The sequence below is a fragment of the Vipera berus genome (assembly GCF_964194415.1).
Source record: "Vipera berus genome assembly, chromosome: 2".
Taxonomy (NCBI): Eukaryota; Metazoa; Chordata; class Lepidosauria; order Squamata; family Viperidae; genus Vipera; species Vipera berus.
Window position 1 is genome coordinate 2385055 of NC_138203.1, and position 22933 is coordinate 2407987.

At 45.3% G+C, this 22933-nt stretch overlaps 1 protein-coding gene and 1 long non-coding RNA gene across 4 annotated transcripts in view; one reads left to right on the top strand and one right to left on the bottom strand.

Annotated features, from left to right (window-relative positions):
• The window catches only part of ST8SIA5 (ST8 alpha-N-acetyl-neuraminide alpha-2,8-sialyltransferase 5), a 30956-nt gene extending 13107 nt beyond the window's left edge, over window positions 1-17849 (top strand). For all 3 annotated transcript variants that reach the window (XM_081319277.1, XM_081319278.1, XM_081319279.1), the window contains 6 exons: window positions 3070-3162; window positions 4833-4919; window positions 6047-6191; window positions 10047-10159; window positions 15442-15534; window positions 16701-17849. In XM_081319277.1, the coding sequence (XP_081175403.1) occupies window positions 3070-3162; window positions 4833-4919; window positions 6047-6191; window positions 10047-10159; window positions 15442-15534; window positions 16701-17169 (1000 nt within the window). In that variant the 3' untranslated portion in view covers window positions 17170-17849. The remainder of the gene's footprint in view (window positions 1-3069; window positions 3163-4832; window positions 4920-6046; window positions 6192-10046; window positions 10160-15441; window positions 15535-16700) is intronic.
• The window catches only part of LOC308663138, an 861733-nt gene that overhangs the window by 446523 nt on the left and 392277 nt on the right, over window positions 1-22933 (bottom strand). The window lies entirely within an intron of this gene.

Genomic DNA, 22933 nt, shown 5'->3' on the forward strand with positions numbered 1-22933 from the left:
GTAAATCATGTGGGATGCTGCAAGTGGCGTCGTAAATGTGGAACAGTTGCCCAGCGTCCCAAGATGTGATCACATGACTTCGGAGATGGCGTTTTATCTTCAAAACTGAGTCCCGAGTAGTTCTAGAGCGGTCTGGTCATTAAACAAACAGTCATAAGTCAAGGACAATTTATATTTTTGAACATCGTTGTGAAAGTTATTCAAGTGATAACGACAAGGTGTATGTATAGTTAGTCATGATATAGAATAGAGCTGGAAAGGGACCTTGGAGGTCTTCTAGTCCAGCCCTCTGCTCAAGCAATAGGACCTAGGCCAGGGCTAGGCAACCTTGGCTCTTTTAGGACTCGTGGGCTTCAACTCCCAGAATTCCTGAGCCAGCCATGCTGGAAATGAATGGTTGTAAATCAGGAACTACTTGTAGGGGCCTGCCAGATTTTTGCAACTCAGGCTTGCATATTTATGAAAAATAAAGTGCATTTGCACGCTCAGTTATTTTTTTTCTGAGAGGGACGAATATTTAAAAACGTGGGGAACGTGTCTACCTGGACCAGATCCTGTTTGTATTTATCCATGCATCCATGTGCTAAACAGCGGTAAAAGTTTCAAGATTGTCTTTACTTTTCTGATAGAGCCGCAAGGAAAAACCAGTCTTGGCTCCGACTGGTTGAGTTTTCCGGGATTGCTTTGTTAATGACATACATTCCTGGCCTTCGTTCATTTTAATTGTGGAACGGAGTTGTACAAGAGTGTATCTGTTCTGTTGTGACCGGCTGTTGTAGGGCACGTCAAACTTTGTCCAACGAGCAGATGAATTTGATGTGCATAGTTTTTGTTTTGTGGGCACCATCCCTCCCTTCATTAGCCCCACTGCAATTTTGTGTGTGTAAGAAGCTTCGAACAGAAAGAAAAAGAGAAGCTGAACAGAGTGGGTGAGCCAGAGGAAGAAAAATTCTTTTTGCTTATCCATCACTGTCTGGGGCTCTCCAGTCGCTTTTCTTTAAAAAAAATATATGGTCCAATGGTCATTTTGTAAAACACCTCAGCTGCTGGGCTGTTCAGACTTCTGTCGGTGGCTTGAAAGAACGGCAGGCTAACGTGGGAAATTAAACATTTGATTTAACTTTAATTTAGTTTAATGGACAGTGAGAGGTGGACATGATTGCACTGACAGGAAAAGAATATGCCAAATAGCCCACCAGATTCTTCAAGGCAAGTTTCCCCCAATCTCTTTAGGAGCAAATACAGGTAGTCCTTGACTTAACAACCATTTGTTTGAAGTTACATGTCCTGGTTCCGACACATGAAACTCTTCAAAGAACTTCGAGGCATTGTTTATCTTAAAAAATCTTTATTTGAGTAGCACAGCCTCGGCACTAACATAATCGAAGCCAAGAACTGAATTCCCCTCCCCTGATCACAGGGTATCAAAGCACAATTCCCTCCCCCAATTAACAGTCATAGATCACATTCCCCAATTAGTTTGAAACACAGGCTTCCCCTCCATCTCTCCAGCCCTCCAGTTCTTATCATCTCTTATTTCAATAACCTTGGTTCTCACACTAGGTTCAGCATCGTTATGTCTAGCTAAACTCTCAAGCACATTCCTCCCCTCCCCCCCCATCTAACTCTAAGAGTAAAACATAAGAAGAAAATGGTTGCCTCTCCATTTGTTGTCAAAGCAAAAACATCAGATGTTAGCAGTGTTGACATCACGACAGCGTTGAAAAAGAGACTTATGACCGTTTTTCACACTTAGGACCATTGCAACATCCCCCTGGTCATGTGATCAAAATTCAGATGGTTGCAGAGTCCCGGGGTGAGTGTGTGTGTGTGTGTGTGTGTGTGTGTGTGTGACGTGATCCCCTTTTGCGACCTTCGGACAAGCAAAGTCGACGGGGAAGCCAAGTTCGCTTAAGAACCGTGTTGCTAATTTAACAGCTGCGGTGATTCACTTAACAAATGTGGCGAGAAAGGCCGCAAAATTGGGCAGAACTCAGTTAACAACTGTCTCGCTTAGCAACAGAAAGTTTGGCTCAATTGGGACCACACGACTGGGGCTACCCTGCAGATGAATTAACCAGTGGCAGGTCATTCAGATGACTGTAAAAGCACCAGCTTTGTTCGTATAACGCACAATGATGGCAGAGTTGGCCCAGCAGGCAGGACGCCGGGGAAGGTTCTTGCTAACCGGTGGTTCAGATCCAGCCCGTATTTATTCACTTATTTATCAATCAGGTTTATTGGCCACCCCTCTCAGAATCGAAACAATTCCACGTGGATTGCAGCGTTAAAACATTGGATAGCCGTTCTTGCAAACTGAGTCATTCTGCAAACACCAGAAAGGGGGTTAATTTGGTAACCAAAGGAAGAACTCGTATGAACAAAGCTGCTGCATTTTTGGGGTGTGTGTGTGTGTGTGTGTGTGTGTGTTTCTTCATTATGTAGCCTGTCTATTTCCTCCTCAACAGAATAGCAGGGTAACAGAGTTGGGAGGGACGTTGGAGGTCATCTAGTCCAACCCTCCACTCAGGCAGGAAACCCTACATCATTTCAGACAAATGGCTGTCCAGTCTCTTCTTAAAAACCTCCAGTGTTGGAGCATTCACAGCTTCTGGAGGCAGGTTGTTCCACTGGTTAATTCTCCTCACTGCCAGGAAGTTTCTCCTTAGTTCTAGGTTGCTTCTCTCCTTGGTGAGTTTCCATCTGTTGCTTCTTGTTCTGCCTTCAGGTGCTTTGGAGAATAGCTTGACTCCCCCTTCTTTTTTGTAGCAGCCCCTGAAATATTGGAAGACTGCTATGATGTCCACCCTAGTCCTTCTTTTTCATTAAACTGGGCATACCCAATACCTCCGACCGTTGTATGTTTTAGCCTCCCGTCCCCTGATCATCTTGGATGCTCTTCTCTGAACTCTGAGTCTCAATGTCTTTTTTGAGACTACATGCTCTACAAACCACAGTTAGATGAGTGGGACTTACGGGATTGGTCGACAGACGTATTTGGAAAGTGCACCCAGTTGTGTGAAGATGATGCCTGACATTTATTTTTGTGTCTCATTTGTTCTTCCTCAGGTACTTTGAATATTATGACGGTCCTTTTGAGTACAACTCTACAAAATGTGTGGATCTAAGGCGGGAAATAATGGCGTTGAAGGTTCTGACGGTGTAAGTAGGACCCATTCATTCCTTTTCTCCTGGGCCGGGAGTAGGCAACCTTGGCTCTTTTATGACTCATGGACTTCAATTCCAAGAATTCCTGAGCCAGCATGGGGGAACTATGGCCCCTTCATGACTGGTGGACTTCAACTCCCAGAATTCCTGAGCCAGCATGGCTCGGCTTGGAAACCTCTCCCTTTTCCCTCAGCATGGCTGGCTCAGGAATTCTGGGAGTTGAAGTCCACCAGTCATAAAAGAGCCAAGATAGCCTACCCCTGGCCTAGGCCTTTCTCAACCGATGGGGTGGCAGAATCCAACCTTTTTGTCCAGAAAAGGGTGTTTTCAAGTTTACACTTTGAAGGGATGCTCCAAATGTGTAAAGTTTTCCCGTCAGGGTTGGTGAGTAACGGCGAGGTAGAACCAACAGCAGGTGTAAGTCAGCTCATATGCAGTCTGCTCCCACTTGCATCTTCTAGGATTGTTGCTGTTCTGGAACCACGGATGAGGTCTTGAAGACAAGATTGGCAGGACAGTTCTTACATTTCCCCAAGTTCTTCCAATGGGCTAGTTCTCAAAGGAGGAATGGAGAACCGAAGAGGGTTGGACTTGGGACAACCCACCAGTTCCCTGTGTCCAGTCAGCAGGCTTGCCCACCTGCTATGCGAATATTCTTTTGTTGACAGGCAAAAGAAGCAAAGAAAACCACAGGATATGAAATACATACATATATAGATTAGATTAGATTAGATTAGATTAGATTAGATTAGATTAGATTAGATAGATAGATAAAAATATAGAGAGAAACAGATATAGACATATATATATATATTTACATCTCTCTATCTATTCATATCCATATCCATATCCATATCCATAGATAGATAGATAGATATAGATACATACAGACAGAGAGAGAGAGAGACACAATCAAGCCTCCACCCACAGCACACACCCCCTCTGGCAGTTTAAAAAAGAAGAAAAAACAGCCACTATCACACACTTCTCCCAGAAGAACGAAGCTGAAGTCACCAGCCTGAGGATGACGGATGAGATTTCGTCGAAACGTTGCCCTGATAACTCAAATTCTATATACTCGTCCCAGCTTCTGCCAACCTAGCAGTTCGAAAGCACGTAAAAATGCAAGTAGAAAAACAGGGACCACTCCGGTGGGAAGGGAACAGCGTTCCATGCGCCTTTGGCGTCTAGTCATGCCGGCCACATGACCATGGAGATGTTCTCGGACAAGCATATGCATATGTAGATATAGATAGGTAAGTAGAGAGTAGAGATAGAGATATAAAATATAGATATAGACATATATGCACACACACACTCACACATAGAGAGAGACAGATAGAGATAGAGATATAAAAATATAGAGATAGAGATATAGATACAGATATATATGTATATGTTGATATAGATGGATGGATATGGATATAGGTATAGATAGATAGATAGATAGATAGATAGATAGATAGATAGATAGATAGATAGATAGATAGATAGACAGATAGATAGAAATCCTGTGGTTTTCTTTGCTTCAGAAGTGTGTGTGTGTGTGTGTGTGTGTGTGTGTGTGTGTACCAAGTTGCATTGTTGTTGTCAAAGCCGGGGTGTAGATTCTGCTACCTTTGGAATTCAGCTCTGAAGGGACCGTTTCTTTCTGCCTGTTCTAGAGCGAAGCAGACCGAAATGTTTGAAAGGTGGAGGAATCTTCAGATCTGCAAATGGGAGATGAATATCACGGAGGCCAACTTCTTCAAGTGAGATGGGGGTCAAGGTGGGACTAAGAGAGTTTAGAAAACCTGATCAATTCCCTAGCCCCAAACGATATCTAGAAAGCGAGAACGGGTAATTGTTGATTGGAGGTTTACTGTTTTTCATCTCCAGGCAGAGGTATAAATTAATTTCTTTTCTACTACTGTGAACAAATCTGCCTGGCTGTAATTTACTTAAAACCAGTCAGACTATATAGGAACAGTGACCCAGCCAATGTGATGTGTTCAGCAAACCATGCTTTATCACAGGACCAAGCCACTGAATCCGATGGTGGTTCCTCTGAGCTGTGTCTCCTCCCACATAGGACGTTTAAATGTGTTGGGACTTTTGAATAGAATAGAGCTGGAAGGGACCTTGGAGGTCTTCTAGTCCAGCCCGCTGATCAAGCAGGAGAACCTACACCATCTCAGACAAGTGACTGTCCAGTCTCTTCTTAAAACCCTCCAGTGATGGAGCAACCACGATTTCTGGTGGCGAGCTGTTCCACTGGTTAATTGTCCTCCCTATCAGGAAGTTTCTCCATAATTCCAGATTGCTTCTCTCTTTGGTCAGTTTCCAAGCATTGTTTCTTGTCCTTCCCTCTGGTGCTTTGGAGAATAACGTGACCCCCTCCTCGTCTTTGGGGTAGCTGCTCAAATACTGGAAAACTGCTATCATGTCCCCCCTATTTCTTCTTTTCTCTAGACTGGCCAAACCCAAGTCCTGCAGCCGTTCTTCGTATGTTTCAATCTCCAGGCCTTGGATCATCTTAGTTGCTCTTCTCTGAATTTTTTCCAAGGTCTCAACATCTTTTTTGAAGTATGGTGACCAAAATTATGGATGGATGGATGGATGGAAGGAAGGAAGGAAGGAAGGAATAAATAGCAATAGCACTTAGACTTATATACCGCTTGACAGTAAATTCTCTAAGCGGTTTACAGAGTCAGCATTTTGCCCCCCCAACGATCCGGGCTCTCCTTTTACCGACCTCCGAAGGATGGAAAGCTGAGTCAACCTTGAACTGCTGTCAGGATCGAACTCCTGGCAGTGGGCAGTGACTTAGCCTGCAATACTGCATTCTAACCACTGCGCCACCACGATTCATATGTATCCTTCCTGCTTCTTCACACAGGTCTACTTTGTCCAGATGCTGCAACGCACCAGCTTTCCTCTTCACCACCCAAAAGAACACACCCCTGGGAACAGACCTGAAGTACGAGGTGGACACCAGCGGCATTTTCCACATCAACATCGAAGTATTCAGAATGTTTCCTAAGGTGTGGTAGCTTTGTTGACTTAAAAGTAATTCTCCCTAAGTAGATCTGATCCCGCTTGGTTGGATGCAAAGGCAGTGCCTGGATTTTGTCGCAGCTGTGAAAAGTGAGCAAGGGCCTGAAATAAATATTAAGTGAGTCACCTTGACTCCGTGTATTGCTGTGATTTGCTTCATAGTTGCTCTGATCGGTCTGCCATCTGCCACCTCAATCCTGCACATCGAGAGAGAGAGGCAGCATAATTTATATTTAGCACATCACCTCAGAGCGGTATCCTACCCATGTGGAAAATGTCCAATCAACATAATTTAAATAAGGCCATCGAATCAGGTTGCGGCTGACGGGAGACTTGATCCACTGTAGTTCAGACTCTACATGACACGATCGTGGAATTTTGTTCACTTTTGGTGTAGTGTCACCCCAGTCTACTGGGGTTTATTTAGCAAACCGTGGATTGTTCGCACCAGGGCTTTATTAACCCGTCTTTCATCTTCCGAAGAAAGTCTTTCCTTTGCTTTTCACCTCTGGCGCGTTGTCCATTTTGGACTCATTTATAATTTTACTTCGCCTTTTCCCCTGAGTTGCCTCAGGGGCCTCCGAACTTGGCAACTTTAAGACTTGTGGACTTCAACTCCCAGAATTCCCCAGCTAGCATGATTGGCTGAGGAATTCTGGGAGCTGAAGTCCACAACTGCCACGTTTGGAGACCCCTGAGTTACTGTCAGTTAGATAACTCCAATCGTTCTCCAGAATCTAACATTTAGTTTCCTGCCGTTTGGCATTTGGGTTCCAGACTTCTTCTACCCGGGGGAAAAAGGATTTATTATCTTCATTGTAGTTGACCATGTGGCAGAAGGCTGACTAATACCTTTGCCTCCATGGTTAACTGGATGGCTAGAGAGGCAAGTTTACTTCTCCAGCTCTTGGGAGAGCAGGGGATTATCCAGAAATGTTGTACATGTTAACTTTGTCACCTATTACAGGGGTCCCCAAACTATGGACCGTGGCCCATTACCAGGCCGTGGCCTACTGGCCACCTGGCCACAGGACAGGCTGGCCAGTGTGCACACGTGTGTGTGTGCACTCACTCCTACTCGCACTAGCGCCCGCAGACCCGTTTGCGCATGTGCGCAGGGCTAGTTCATATTCAACTTTCCAGAATCAATGTGTCCTGGTTCCGACAGATGAAACTCTTCAAAAGTACTCCGAGGCATTGTTTACTTTAAAGAATCTTTTATTTGAGTAGCATAATATCGGCACTTACATAATCGAAGCCAAAAACTGAATTCCCCTCGTCTGGGCACCTCGTATCAAAGTGCAATTCCCTCCTTCAATTAACAGTCATAAATCACATTCCCTAATTAGCTTGAAGTGCGGGCTTCCTCTCCAACTGTCCAGCCCACCAATTCTTTATTGGCTTTGGGCTCAGTAACCTTGATTCTCACGCTAGGTTTAGTGTTGTTATGTCTAGCTGGACTCTCATTCACGTCTCCCCCCTCCCAGCATCATCTAACTCTAAAAGTGAAAGGGAAAAGATGGCCACACTTCCATCTGTCGTCAATGCAAAAACATCCGATGTTAGCAGCCTTGACACAATGTTTTAAAAGTTCTTAAACTTGTAGTTAAATTTTCTTTACGGAAAAAAATAATCAGTAAGCTACTTCAAACTGGTTTCCTGAAAAAATAATAAGGCTTCAGAATGACTCTGAGATAGACCAAGCGCTCCACAGAAGGAGTGCCATGACTCAAAAGATACTTTCCCCCAACCTGGCTGGAGTTGGCATTAAATGTTGGATGATTGATAGGTATCATTGTTCAAGACATGTGGCAGGTATCAATTATGGAAGGCTGCAGGGGAAATTGAAAGGATAAAAACTAAAAGGCCTTTGGAGAATTTTGGATTCAATCTCAAATCGGATTTGGCATCTGCAGGAGCACTAATAAAACTTCAAGCAGAATAACAAAACAACGTAGTTGAAAGGGACCTTGGAGGTCTTCTAGTCCAACCCCCTGGGAGATCCATTTCAGACAAATGGTTGTCCAATCTGTTCTTAAAAACCTCCAGTGATGGAACAGCCACATCTTTTTCTAAGACTGGGTCAGCTGCAGAAATCACCTACAAGAGTGATGACCTTGGAGGTCATCTAGTCCAACCCCTTGCTCAGGCAGGAAACCCTACACCGTTTCAGACAAATGGTTGTCCAGTCTCTTCTTAAAAACCTCCAGTGTTGGACCATTCACAGCTTCTGGAGGCAGGTTGTTCCACCGATTACTTTGACAGCTGGCTCATAGTTATGACGTTTGACGTGTCCCAGGGTCATGTGATCACCTTTTGCAGCCTCCCGACAGGCAAAGTCAGTGGGGTAACCAGATTCGCTGTTACTAATTTAACAGCTGCAAGGGTCCACTTAACAGCTGTTGCAAAAATGTCGTAAAATGGGGCAAAAATCACTGAACAATTGTCTTGCTTAGCAGGAAAAATTTTGGGCTTAATTGTGTATGCTGTCTTCTAGGTCAGAGGTCACCAACCTTTTCATGCTGGCGGACCGAAAGGAAAGGGAACAGCTGCGAAATCTATGTGTGCATACGCACAAAGACAGCTGCAGGCAAACGGGCCACGCAACCCGCATGGTGCTAGCGGCCCCATTTGTGCATGCGTGCATGTGCTAACCACCGCCGCTAGCAACCGTGCGCATGCGCAAACCCCCACGTGCACTAGCGGTCCCATTTGTGCAGGCGCTAGCTCCGCGCACTAACCCTGCATGCTTGTGCAAATGGGTCCGCAGGTGCTAGCACGAGTAGGGGTGAGTGCGCGCACTGGCCAGCCTGTCCTGCAGTAGGCCACGGCCCGGTAGTGGGCTGCGGCCCCTAGGTTGGGGACCCCTGTTCTAGGTCTCGGTTTGCTATTTTAGCTTGTGGTGTTGTGGATCTTTTACATTTCTCGTTCATCTTGCTTTGTTTTCAATCCTACCGTACGTTAGCTGCCCAGAGTTGCATTTTGCAGGCCTATTGAAATAGAACACATGAATCGATAATAATTCCAGTTAAATGTTAATATTCAGTAACAATAATACGAATTTTTTTACACGTCTCTTTTGTACGCCCCCTCTCTCCTTCTGACTCATTATAAATTACAGTTTGCAGCGTTCAGGGTCAGCCTCTCAGGCTACAGAGAACACCCAAGGCCTCTCAGGAAAAGAGGCAGCTGCTTTAAAAGGTTTGTGGGTGGGTGTGAACTATGTGCTCCAGAGCAGAGGTCACCAAGCTTTTCATGCTAGTGGCCCGGAGGAAAAGGGAACAGCTGGGAAATTTGTGTGTGCACGCGTGCGCACGAACGGACCTGAGCGCAAACGTGGTTACGTGCACCTGTACGGCACTAGTGGCCCATTTGTTTATGCATGCAGGCGCTAGCCACTGCTAGCACCCGCACACATGCACAAACAGGCTGCACAACCCGCACAGCTGTAGGAGCCCCATTTGTGCATGCACACAGGCACTAGGCGCCTCTGCTAGCAACTGCGTGCAGGCGCAAATGGGCCGTGCAACCCCCGTGCACGCTAGTGGTCTCATTTGCGCAGGCGCTAGCCGCCACTGCTAGCCCCGCGCGCATGCGCAAATAGGTCCACGGCCGCGCATTGGCCAGCCTGTCTCGTGGACAGTAGACCACAGCCTGGTAGCGGGCCGTGGCCCCTAGGTTGGGGACCCCTGCTCCAAAGCAGCTTTTTACATTTGCAGAGCACTGCCCAGCTGCTGTACCTGTACAGGGTTTACATCTCTCGTCCTTTCTCCCAAGAGAAACGTGAACAAGTTTTCCAAGAATTGCTCCTCATTTTTCGCCTTCTTCCCCTTTTGGTCCAGGAGATGCCCTATGCTCGTTCCCAGTTTAAGAAATGTGCGGTGGTTGGAAACGGAGGAATTTTGAAGAACAGCGGGTGTGGTCAGGAGATCGACAGTGCCGATTTTGTGTTACGGTAATTGTCCGGTGTGATCGCCCTTGCATTTTCATATACAGTTGTCGTGGAAAAACCCAATGAAAAAGACAAGAGACAGCAGCACAAAACAATCATTCTTACTTTAAGATTCGGAGGTTTATTTCGCTAATAATTTGGAACATAAGCAAACATCACCACATCACTTACATTAGCAACCCATTGCAATGAGGTCCAGTGACTTAGCAGTTCCGATCAGGGCAGCTATAGGCCAGTGGCAAATCAATCAGCTCCAGTCCCAACCCTTTATACCCTTTCTTGTTTTAAGACTGTAGTCAGATGGTCCGCTGACTTTTGCTGACTTCTGCTGACTTTTTACTGACCACCTGCTGATCTGCTGAACATTTTGTTGTTGTTAGCTGCGAAGTCGTGTCCGACCCATCGCGACCCTATGGACAACGTTCCTCCAGGCCTTCCTGTCCTCTACCATCTTCTGGAGTCCATTTAAGCTCACGCCTCCTGCTTCAGTGACTCCATCCAGCCACCTCATTCTCTGTCGTCCCCTTCTTCTATTGCCCTCAACCTTTCCCAGCATGAGGCTCTTCTCCAGTGAGTCCTTCCTTCTCATTAGGTGGCCAAAGTATTTGAGTTTCAACTTCAGGATCTGGCCTTCTAAAGAGCAGTCAGGGTTGATCTCCTCTAGGACTGACCGGTTTGATCGCCTTGCAGTCCAAGGGACTCGCAGGAGTCTTCTCCAGCACCAGAGTTCAAAGGCCTCAATTCTTTGGCGCTCAGCCTTTCTTATGGTCCAGCTTTCACAGCCACACATTGCAACTGGGAAGACCATAGCTTTGACTATACGCACTTTTGTTGACAGGGTGATGTCTCTGCTTTTTAGTGTGCTGTCTAGATTTGCCATGGCTTTCCTCCCCAGGAGCAAGCGTCTTTTAATTTCTTGGCTAGAATCCCCATCTGCAGTGATCTTGGAGCCCAGGAAAATGAAATCTGTCACTACCTCCATTTCTTCCCCATCTAACTTTCCACATATACCCTTGTACATTGGAACCCGCATCCATCAGCTACTTTCCCTTCCCCATTTCTTACTGTTCCAGTCCTTATGTTCTAAATATACATAGAACTATCTACTTTGCAATTTAATATTGCACAAAGCTCAGCAGATTACAAAGAATACGCCCATATCTCGAAACAGTAGAGTTTGAGTTAAAGCTTTGTTTTAAATCATTACTGTGTTGCCTATCCCAGGTGTGCTCCAGCCTCATCTTGTTATATGAGGAAGGGACTATATTTTCATCTCCCATAAAGATATTGTTGCTAATAACGGTACGGGCAATTTTTTAGTTCTTTTTTCTCACCGTTTATTCACTGAGCTCTTACGTAGTCAGAAGCAACTGGAAATGAATTGCCTTGGTGGAGCAGTGGGCTAATGCCTCCTTAAGTAACACCAGCTGCCTGCAATTAGTGCAGGTTCGAGTCCCACCAGGCTCAAGGTTGACTCAGCCTTCCATCCTCCCGAGGTAGGTAAAATGAGGACCCAGATTGTTGGGGGCAATTAAGCTGACTTTGTAATAATGTTGCTTGGGTGTGTGTGTGAAAGCCCTAATAAGCAGGCATCTACATAGAATGAAGGCTACTGCTAAGCTTGTAAGCCGCCCTGAGTCTTCGGAGAAGGGCGGGATATAAATGGAATTAAAATAAAATAAAAAAATAAAAATAAATGAATTCATAAGGACTAGCGCTCTTTAACGAGGGCAATCGGAATTTTTTTTTCCTTCCCAAAATGAGCGCGGATAAGAAAACGGTGTGAATTTACATGCTTCATGTCAATGTTTTTGACTTTTTAAATAGTGGAAAATGGTAGAAAACTTTATAGCTGCAAATTGATTCATTCTTTAAAAGCAAAATAGCAGAAAAAGAACAGTAAACAGCCACAGTAGATGATCTCTACCACCACCATTTTAAAAAAAACCACAGATTTTAACGTTTATTGCTTTTCTGCTTTCCTGCCTCTAGCCCCTTGATCAGGGGTAGGCAACCTCGGCTCTTTTATGACTCGTGGACTTCAACTCCCAGAATTCCTGAGCCAGCATGGTTCAGCTTGGAAACCTCTCCCTTTTCCCTCAGCATGGCTGGCACAGGAATTCTGGGAGTTGAAGTCCACGAGTCATAAAGCGGCCTAGGCCTAGGCCAGGTGTAGGCAACCTTGGCTCTTTTATGACTCGTGGACTTCAACTCCCAGAATTCCTGAGCCAGCATGGTTCAGCTTGGAAACCTCTCCCTTTTCCCTCAGCATGGCTGGCACAGGAATTCTGGGAGTTGAAGTCCAAGAGTCATGAAAGAGCCGAGGTTGCCTACCCCTGCCCTTGATTCAGAATTTGTCATTGAAGCAACCCCAAAACATAAAGTGTATGCAATGACTTCCAAATATTTTTAGAAAAATATCATTAGCTTTACGTCCCAGTTTTTAGCTTTACGCCCCCTAATTTTTCCGAGATTGTTAAAGTAGGGATTTAGGGCACCATTAAAGAAAAAAAGGACAGGAAACCTTTGCTGATTCTGCTGACAAAATTAATTCTTGGATGCATTTCAGGTCATTTTTGCTGGTGTTGTTTGAAGCTGGGACCTGAAGGCAAAAGATTTTTTTTTTCTTATTTTCTCCGAAACGCAGCCAAGTTACGCAAGAGGGATATGACTTGTTTAGTTGGATTGTCCTGATGGCTGACTGTTGGCTCAGGATTATGGAGCCGTGTATCTCAGCAGGGTTGAGCAGCTGGGACAGAACGTTAATTTAATCGCCTTTCTATCTATTTTCCTCTCCTTTAAGCCCAAATAAATTGTCCAAACCAATTTATTTCTGTGTTCATTGGGGTTTTTTCCCTACCGAGATCAATGGCCGATAAACAAGAGTGGACAAGGGAACAAAAGTTCAAGGAATCCTCCACACACATGCTAAAATAATTTGGGACATTATATTTGGATTGATGAATTTACTGTCCTGGTCAGTATTGACCCTCTGATAATTGCATGCATTGAAGCATATTTGTACAGTATGTGTTCCATATAGAACAGAATAATAGATTTGTAAGATTTGCAATTACTGTCTCTAGTCTTGCTAAGGCAAGACTAGAACTCACCGTCTCCCGGTGATTGGCCCAAAGTCACCCAGCTGGCTTTCATGGCTAAGGCAACACTAGAACTCACAGTCTCCCGGTGATTGGCCCAAAGTCACCCAGCTGGTTTTCATGCCTAAGGCGGGACTAGAACTCACCGTGTCCCAGTGATTGGTCCAAAAGTCACCTAGCTGGCTTTTATGGCTAAGGCAGGACTCAAACTCACCGTCTCCCGGTGATTGGCCCAAAGTCACCTAGCTGGCTTTCATGCCTAAGGCAGGACTAGAACTCACAGTCTCTAGTGATTGGCCCAAAGTCACCCAGCTGGTTTTCATGGCTAAGGCGGGACTAGAACTCACCGTGTCCCAGTGATTGGTCCAAAAGTCACCTAGCTGGCTTTTATGGCTAAGGCAGGACTAGAACTCACCATCTCCCGGTGATTGGCCCAAAGTCACCCAGCTGGCTTTCATGGCTAAGGCAAGACTAGAACTCACAGTCTCCTGGTGATTGGCTCAGAGTCACCCAGCTGGCTTTCATGGCTAAGGCGGGACTAGAACTCACTGTCTCCCGGTGATTGGCCCAAAGTCACCCAGCTGGCTTTCGTTGCTAAGGCAAGACTTGAACTCATGGTCCCTTGCTTTCTAGCCTGGTGCCTTAACCACTAGACCCAACTGGCAAAATGTATTCTTCATCATGAAATAAAATAAAGAAGAAAAATGTGTTCTGCATGGAGATGAGTGACAAAACAGGATTTCTAATTATATCTTGTACTTTAGTTTCTGCAAATCTTGCCTTGATTACAAATTCAGCTTCCAGCTGTTTGTTGCGGATGAAAAAAAAAGCAGAAGACACTCGGATGGGTTAGAAAGACACAATTCAAATCATGCAGTTGAAAGGGCTGTGATAAGGAAATTACCTATAATTATGAAGATAGAAAAAAATAAATCTCAAAGCCTAGATTGTGATCATTTTATTCAAAATACCTACGGTACAATTTCCCAGGGCAATGTCAATACTTTGAGGTATTTAACCATCTAAGGCAGTTAGATTCTGCATACTGTAGATTTGGGATTTAACTGTTATTTATTTAGCTATTTTGAGGGGCTTAGATTCCATGTGGCTCTTGTTTACCGGCAGGTTGTTCCACTGGTTAATTGTTCCAACTGTCAGGAAATTTCTCCTTAGTTCCAGGTTGCTTCTCTCCTTGATTAGTTTCCATCCGTTGCTTCTTCTCCTGCCTTCGGGCGCTTTGGAGAACAGCTTGACTCCCTCTTCTTTGGGGCAGCCCCTGAGATACTGGAACACTGCTATCATGTCACCCCTCATCCTTCTCTTCATTAAATTAGACCTAACCCATTCCAGCAACTGTTCTTTGTATGTTTTAGCCTCCAGTCCCCTGATCACCTTTGTTGCTCTTCTCTGTACTCTTTCTAGAGTCTCAACATCTTTTTTACATCGTGGAGACCAAAACTGGATGTAGGATTCCAACTGTGGCCTTACCAAGGCCTTGTAAAGCGGTATTAACCCTTCACGTGATCTCGATTCTATCCCTCTGTTAATGCAGCCTAGCACTGTGTTGGCCTTTTTGGCAGCTGCAGCCCACGGCTGGCTCCTGTTTAAGTGAGTAGCAGAGCCTGGGGGAGGAGTCAAAAGAGGGAGCAGCCTAGAATCCTTACATAGCCACAAGCAGACAAAAGTCAACTCCCTTTGAATCCCACGGACACTTACGGAAGATTGAAATCTTGAACATCTGGCTCTTCCAGGCTTGAGGATAGGATGACTTTTGAGCTCCCATTGGTTATTTGTTTGTTGTTTTAAAAATATATATATGTTTTTTTGATTTTTAACATCCCATTGTTTGTTCGTTTGTTTGTTTTCGGTGTGCGTTTTTATGTCTTCTTTTTTTTTCTGGAGATCCTCGGCCCTCCATTTTAATGTTCCTTATCGTTTAAAATGTAAGCTGCCCAGACCTGTCTGTAGTTGGTCAACTTCTGAATGGAAATAGATCAGTAAGTCCCTTCGTCTTAAACACAAAGGCCTTGAGGTCCCCATCCGGTCTTGTGGCAGAGCTCGGTCGCCTGTTTTTGGCACTGCGTAAAACGGCGTTTGTTTTGGACAGGGAGGAGAGGGCAACAGCTGGAAAAAGAACAACACAACAGCCTAAGATCTTTTCCCACGCTGCCTTTTCTCCTGCAGATGCAATTTGCCTCCCGTATCGAGGAAATACGTTGCAGATGTCGGCGTGAAGACCAACGTTGTGACGGTCAACCCGAGCATCATTACCGAAAGGTGAGTGGTTTCCCAGCCTCCTTTGCCTGCCGAGTCTGGGTGAAATTTGCAGCCCTCTGACAGAGGAAGCCTTCTCTTGTTACGCGCTCCAGCAAAGCATTTGCCGGCTCTGGTCGGCGTAATTTCATAGCAACTGGGAACGAGAATCCTTTCAGCCTCCTAGTCCTCAGGGAAAATGCGTGGAATTGAAAGGAGGCATGTGGGCTTCAGCCCAGGCGTGTTCTCTTCTCTTCAGCATTCTCTCTTTCCTTTGCTTTTCTTTCCTCCCTCCCTCGTTCCCACCCTCCCTTCTTTAGCTTCCTTTCCTTAGCTTTCCTTCCCTCCCTCCCTCTCTCCTCCCTCCCTCTTTCTTTTACCTTCCTTCCTATTTTTCCTTCCCTTCTTCCTTCCTTCCTTCCTTCTTCCCTTCTTTTCTCCCTCCCTCCCCTCCCTCTTTTTGTTACCTTTCTTTTTATTTTTCCTCTCTCCCTCCCTCTTTCTTTTACCTTCCTATTTTCTTCTTTCCTTCCTTCCTTCCCTCCCTCTTTCTTTTACATTCCTTTTCGTTCCTTCCTTCCTTCCTTCCTCTCTCCTTCCTTCCTCTCTCCCTCCCTCCTTCCTTATTTCCTTCCTCCCTCCCTCCTTCCTCCCTCCCCCCTCCCTTCCTTCCTTCCTTCCTTCCTCCCTCCCTCCCTCCCTCCCTCCCCCTCTTCCTTCCTTCCTTCTTTCCTTCCTTCCTTCCTTCCTTCCTTCCTTCCTTCCTTCCTTCCTTCCTTCCTTCCTTCCTTCCTTCCTTCCTTCCTTCCTTCCTAAGATGGCTCCATCTGTTCTGTGTTACATCCTCATCTATATTTGGAACTATAGGAGAACAGTATGGAGATTTATTTTAACATTTATTCCTGATGGTTATAGCCGCTGGAACTTGACTCAGAAGCCAAACCTCCAGTCCCCAGAGGGCTCCAGAATTGGATCTTAAGAAAAACAAAACAAAAAGACCCCTGCCATTTGACAAAAAAACCCCCACAATGGCTGGTTTTCCTTCCTCTTTCTATGCCTCTGAGGCAGCTGACGTTCCAGTGAGCATGCCTTCTTCCCCGATCCCCAGAGGGCCATTGTAAAACTCTTGAATTGTCACGCCCTTTTATCATGGTCGACGGCTGGGTTTTCGATCTTTCCCCTCACGACAGGTTCCAGAGGCTGGAGAAATGGAGGAGGCCTTTCTACCAAGTCCTGAAAGTGTACGAAAACGCCTCCCTGTTGCTCCCCGCCTTCTACAACACCCACAACACCGACGTCTCCCTCAGGGTCAGGTACGTCCTGGATGACTTTCAATCCAAGAAGGCCGTCTACTTTTTCCACCCCAAGTATCTCGCCAACGTCTCGCGCTACTGGCTGACGCAAGGGGTGCGGGCGAAGCGCGTCACGACGGGGCTGATCCTGGCGACGGCCGCCTTGGAGCTGTGCGAGGAGGTCCACCTTTTCGGGTTTTGGGGTTTCCCCATGAACCCCTCAGGGATATTCATCACTCACCATTACTACGACAACGTCAAACCTCGGCCCGGATTTCATGCGATGCCTTCGGAGATGCTCAACTTTCTCCACCTGCACAGCAGGGGGGTTTTAAGAGTCCACACGGATGCTTGCAGCTACTCCTGATCCCCATTCGACGGATGGATTAGTGGGCTTTTTTTTTCTTTTTTTTAAAGTGAAATAATAGGTGTTTGGGGGTCCTTTGCCACATTCTGAAGCGGGAAAGTCGTTGGCGGGTGGGATAAGTTGGGCCGGGTGCTCAGTCCAAGCGGATTTTAATGCTTCGAGAAAATTATGCAATAATATTCGAGCTTCGGTTTCTCGGCGGGTTAATTTTGCTTTCCTTCGGAGTTGGGGTCCCGCCACCCTCTTCCGCTCGCCAGACACGTTGGGCTGTTGTCTTTTTGGGGGGGAAGCCCATCTCAGTGTTGTGGGAATGAGCCCCCTGCCTTGGAGCCTCCCACAAGTAAAGCACATTAGCTCAAGATTTTCCCAGTGGAAACACAGCACATCGCTACTGGGCTTTCAGCATTTCATCTCTGGGATGGCAGCTGAGAAACAGGAAATCCAGGTGGGCTGTTTTGCAAAGCAGTTGGGATTCAGGACAGGTTTCTCGAGAGGCTTCAGTGTCAGAAGCATCGTTTCTGTACTTCCTCCCTCTTTCTTTCTTTCTTTCTTTCTTTCTTTCTTTCTTTCTTTCTTTCTTTCTTTCTTTCTTTCTTTCTTTCTTTCTTCCCTCCCTCCCTCCCTCCCTCCCTCCTTCCCTCCCTTTCCTTCTTTCCTCCCTCCCTCATTTCCTTCCTTCCTTCCTTATTTCCTCTCTCCTTTCATTCCTTCTTTCCTCCCTCCCTCTCTCCTTTCTTTCTTTCTTTCCTTCTTTCCTTCTTTTTTCCCTTCTTTCCTTTCCTCCCTCCCTCCCTCCTTTCCTTTCTTCCTTCCTTCTCCTTGCTTTCTTGCTTCCTTCCTTTTTTCCTTTTCCTTCTTCCCTCCCTCCCTCCCTCCCTTCCTTCCTTCCTTCCTTCCTTCCTTCCTTCCTTCCTTCCTTCCTTCCTTCCTTCCTTCCTTCCTTCCTTCCTTCCTTCCTTCCTTCCTTCCTTCCTCACAAATAACACTGTTGTGAAGAAGATAGCCAGTGTTCCCCTTCCTCCCACCAACTGCCCTCTCAAACTGCCACATTGCTCTTAGCCCTGTTCAACTTACTTCCTGTATAAATCTTGGGGTGGATATCCCCGAATTCCTCCTCCTCATAGTATGAAACCTTCTCCTAACGCAGAACCAGGAAGTCACGATGAGTCTAGATGCAGATGAAGTTCTCTGTAGCCAAAGAGGAGCTTTTAATGTACGTGAAGAAACTGGGATGGAACATCCCTTTGGAGAAGATAGGTCAAAGCTGGCCTATTCAGTAGGAGGGGACACAGCTGAGAGAATAGCTGGTGGTGGGCTTGGTCTTCGATGCAAATGACCAAGAGGTCAGTGGAGGAGAGGGGATGTCCCACTGGACAATTATCCTGCCTGATCCGAGCAGAGGTTTACCTGGACCATAGTTTTTCCCTCTGAGGATCATCCACACTGTCCACAGAAGACGTAATGAAGCTGGGGGAACTATCCCTAGTGGAGTCCTAGTGGACAATCACTTCAATATGAGCCAGCCGTGTGCTGCAGCTGCCAAAAAAGCCAACTCGGTATTAGGTTGCATTAACAGAGGGATAGAATCAAGATCACATGAAGTGTTAATACCGCTTTACAAGGCCTTGGTAAGGCCACACTTGGAATAGGGCATCCAGTTTTGGTCACCACGATGTAAAAAAAATGTTGAGACTCTGGAAAGAGTGCAGAGAAGAGCAACAAAGATGATCAGGGGACTGGAGGCTAAAACATAAGGAAGGAACGGTTGCTGGAATTGGGTATATCTAGTTTAATGAAGAGAAGAACCAGAGGTGACAGGATAGAAGCCTTCCAGTATCTCAGGGGCTGCCCCAAAGAAGAGGCAGTCAAGCTATTCTCCAAAGTGCCTGAAGTTAGGACAAGAAGCAACGGAGGGAAACTAGTCAAGGAGAGAAGCAACCTAGAACTAAGGAGAAACTTCCTGACAGTGAGGACAATTAACCAGTGGAACAACCTGCCTCCAGAAGCTGTGAATGCTCTAACACTGGGAGTTTTTAAGTAGAGACTGGACAGCCATTTGCCTGAAATGGTATAGGGTTTCCTGCCTGAGCAGGGGGTTGGACTAGAAGGCCTCCAAGGTCCCTTCCAACTCTGTCTTTCTATATTCTATCACTCTGAGTGTTTTATTCAAGAGGGAAAGAGTGGTAGGTGTAGGAGAAAGACAGCAGAGCTTGGGGATGGAGTCAAGAGAGGAATCAGCCTGGAGTCCTTCTGTTCTCACAAGCAGGCTAAATCCATCGTATTTTGAAGTCCTTTAACTCTTATCAAGCACCAATTTACTGCTGGCCGTCAGTCGACAAGATTCATCTGTTATTGCACAGGCAATAAATCAGCTTAACAGGAATGTGTGGTCCCGATTTTTCGATTTTTCACCCCTAACAATACTTTCCATATGTAGCAAGCTAAGAAAGGGCAGGCAGGACATTTGAATTCACTTGGGTTTGGGGTTGAGAGATATATAGACCTGGAACAGGACATAAGTCTGGAAAGTCTCCACTGCCCAATTAACAGTCAGCAATAATTGGCGCTAGGTAAAAAGTAGTGGAATTCAAGAGGAGTTGGATTTGAACCGCTTGTGGGAACACAAGGACTCCAGGCTGATTCCTCTCTTGACTCCACCCTCAGTTCACCAAAGCACCAGAGGGAAGGATGAGAAACCATGGTTGGAAACTGACCAAAGAGAGAAGCAACCTGGAATTAAGGAGAAAGTTCCTGTCAGTCAGAACAATTAGCCAGTAGAACAGAAGTTGCCTCCACAAATCGTGGGTGCTCCATCCCTGGAGGTTTTTAAGAAGAGGCCACTAGACAGTCACCTGTCTGAGACGATATAGGTTCTCCTGCTTGAGCAGGGGGCTGGACTAGAAGACGTCCAAGGTCCCTTCCATATATATTCTATATTCTATTCTATTCTATTCTATTCTATTCTATTCTATTCTATTCTATTCTATTCTATTCTATTCTATCCTATTCTATTCTATTCTATTCTATTCTATTCTATTCTATTCTATTCTATTCTATTCTACTCTACTCTACTCTACTCTACTCTACTCTACTCTACTCTACTCTACTCTATATTCTGTTCTACTCTACAATCTGTTCTGTTCTACTCTACTCTGTTCTGTTCTACTCTACTCTACTCTACTCTATATTCTATTCTGTTCTATTCTACTCTACTCTATAATCTGTTCTACTCTACTCTACTCTACTCTACTCTACTCTACTCTACTCTACTCTACTCTACTCTACTCTACTCTATTCTATTCTATTCTATTCTATTCTATTCTATTCTATTCTATTCTATTCTATTCCACATTTTCTCCTATTCTATTCTATTCTATTCTATTCTATTCTATTCTATTCTATTCTATTCTATTCTATTCTATTCTATTCTATTCTATTCTATTCTATTCTATTCTATTCTATTCTATTCTATTCTATTCTATTCCACATTTTCTCTATTCTATTCTATTCTATTCTATTCTATTCTATTCTATTCTATTCTATTCTATTCTATTCTATTCTATTCTATTCTATTCTATTCTATTCTATTCTATTCTATTCTACCCTTCTCCTACCACCCTTTCCCTCTTACATAAAACACTCCACATGCTACTTTCCCCAGCTCCATTACCTCACCTCTGAAAACTGCACAAGTTCCTCAGGGATGAAAACTGTGGACCTCGTAAACGTTTGCTCTAATCCAGCAGGATAGTAGTCCAGGTGGAACACCCCACCCTCCCCCCATTTTAACTTTCCAGAGGACAGTGGGAGGTCGAAAAACACGAGGCTATCACAAAGCACAGCATGCGTCATGACATAGCCCAGTTTAATCAGAGCACAAGCATGCAAATGCGAGTAGATTAATAGGTACCACTATGTCACCCTAACCCTAACCACTTTGGCGGATAGCCACGTTGGCCACCTGACCACGGAAGTGACAACACTGGCTCCCTCGGCCAAGAAACGGGGATGGAGCACCATCCCTAGATTCAGACACAACTGATTACTTTGTAATCGGTGTGCGGGGCAATCAGAAGATATAAACGGCCCATCTTCTAAGGCAAAAGGGGACAATTCTTTTGGCGCAGGTGTAGTTTTGTAGACTCACTTTGCACAAAATCTGCAGTGACGGGACAACATGAGCACAACGCCGCCCTGCAAAGTTGGAGAGACAAAAGTTATGGACAGGAGGAAGAGGCTGATCCAGCATTTGGCATCTTTAATTTCTTTTTGAAAGTGGTGGGAATTACATGCTGGCTTTTCCGTGAGTAGCATTTGGACTTGAGCAATGTACACAAGGTTCACAAATTCACCTTGCTTCCAAGGGGGAATAGCCATGATGTGAAAAAGGAAGTGTTTATTTCGTGATGTTAAAAAAAACAAAACCCATTTCACTTAACTTAATGCGTCGTTCAGTAATCAGACAGCGGTTCTATCCATCCCAGACAAAGGTGGCCAGATTCCTCCCCAATTCTCAGAAGTCAAACCCAAGTAGACGGAAATTCCTGATTCTAACGTCTTTTTAAACTATTCAAAACTTTGGAAAACTCTGGAGAAATGTTTGCTTCCTTTGCACGGCGTGGGCAGAATATTTTGGTCTGCCTCCTGAAGAAAAATGCTCAACGGCAGAACAATGCAAATAAAAAGGATATATTTTTATAGTTTTTATGCAGCAAAATTGAGCCATGTTGGGGATAGCAGTAGATGCACCGTAGTACATAGGTTTACACAGATATGTGCCAAGGTCCGTACACATATGTGGGACAGGACTCTATATGTTCTGTTGAATATTTTCATGGAATCAACAACGTACTGGTCATCCTGGACTTAAGTGAGTCATATGACTGTTCAGCAAATCCAGGTCCCGCAATCGACTTTGCTTGTCATAAGCTGGCTAGGAGGGACACAAAGGGTAATGACAGGATTCCTCAACACTGCAGCCATCCTAAATAAATGCCATCTGCCAATCATCCAGATTTCAGTCCCGCGATCATAGAGATGCTGCTAATGGTTGTAAGGGCAAGAGCTGGTTGTAAGTCACTTCTTAAGTGCCGCTGTAACTTTCAACCGTCGCTAAACGAACGGCTGTAAGTTGAGGGTTACCTGCAACATACAACTGACAAAAAATCCCTTTCTTGAACAATCAGGAATCTTGCTAAGGCGGCCTGCAGCTGCTATGCAGATGTTAGCTAACAGGAGTATTGAACTCGGCTTACTAGGGTAGAATAGAAAATCACTGCATGGGCGGGGGGGGGGGAAATAAATAAATTGCACAGCATCTTAAAGTAGAAATTCCTCCACAGGCCTATTCAAAAGCAAATAAGGGGTGGAACCAATCTTAATTAGAATTAAGAGTAGAATAGAGCTGGAAGGGACCTTTGAGGTCATCTAGTCCAACCTCAGGTCAAGCAGGAGAACCTATACCATCTCAGACAAGTGACTGTCCAGTCTCTTCTTAAAAACCTCCAGCGATGGAGCGCCCACGATTTCTGGAGGCAACTTCTGTTCCACTGGTTGATTGTTCTCACTGTCAGGAAGTTTCTCCTTAGTTCTAGGTTGCTTCTCTCCTTGATGAGTTTCCATCCGTTGCTTCTTGTCCTGCCTTCAGGTGCTTTGGAGAAGAGGTTGACTCCCTCTTCTTTGGGGCAGCCCCTCAGATACTGGAACGCTGCTATCATGTCCCCTCTATTTCTTCTTTTCTTTTAGACTAACCAAACCCAACTCC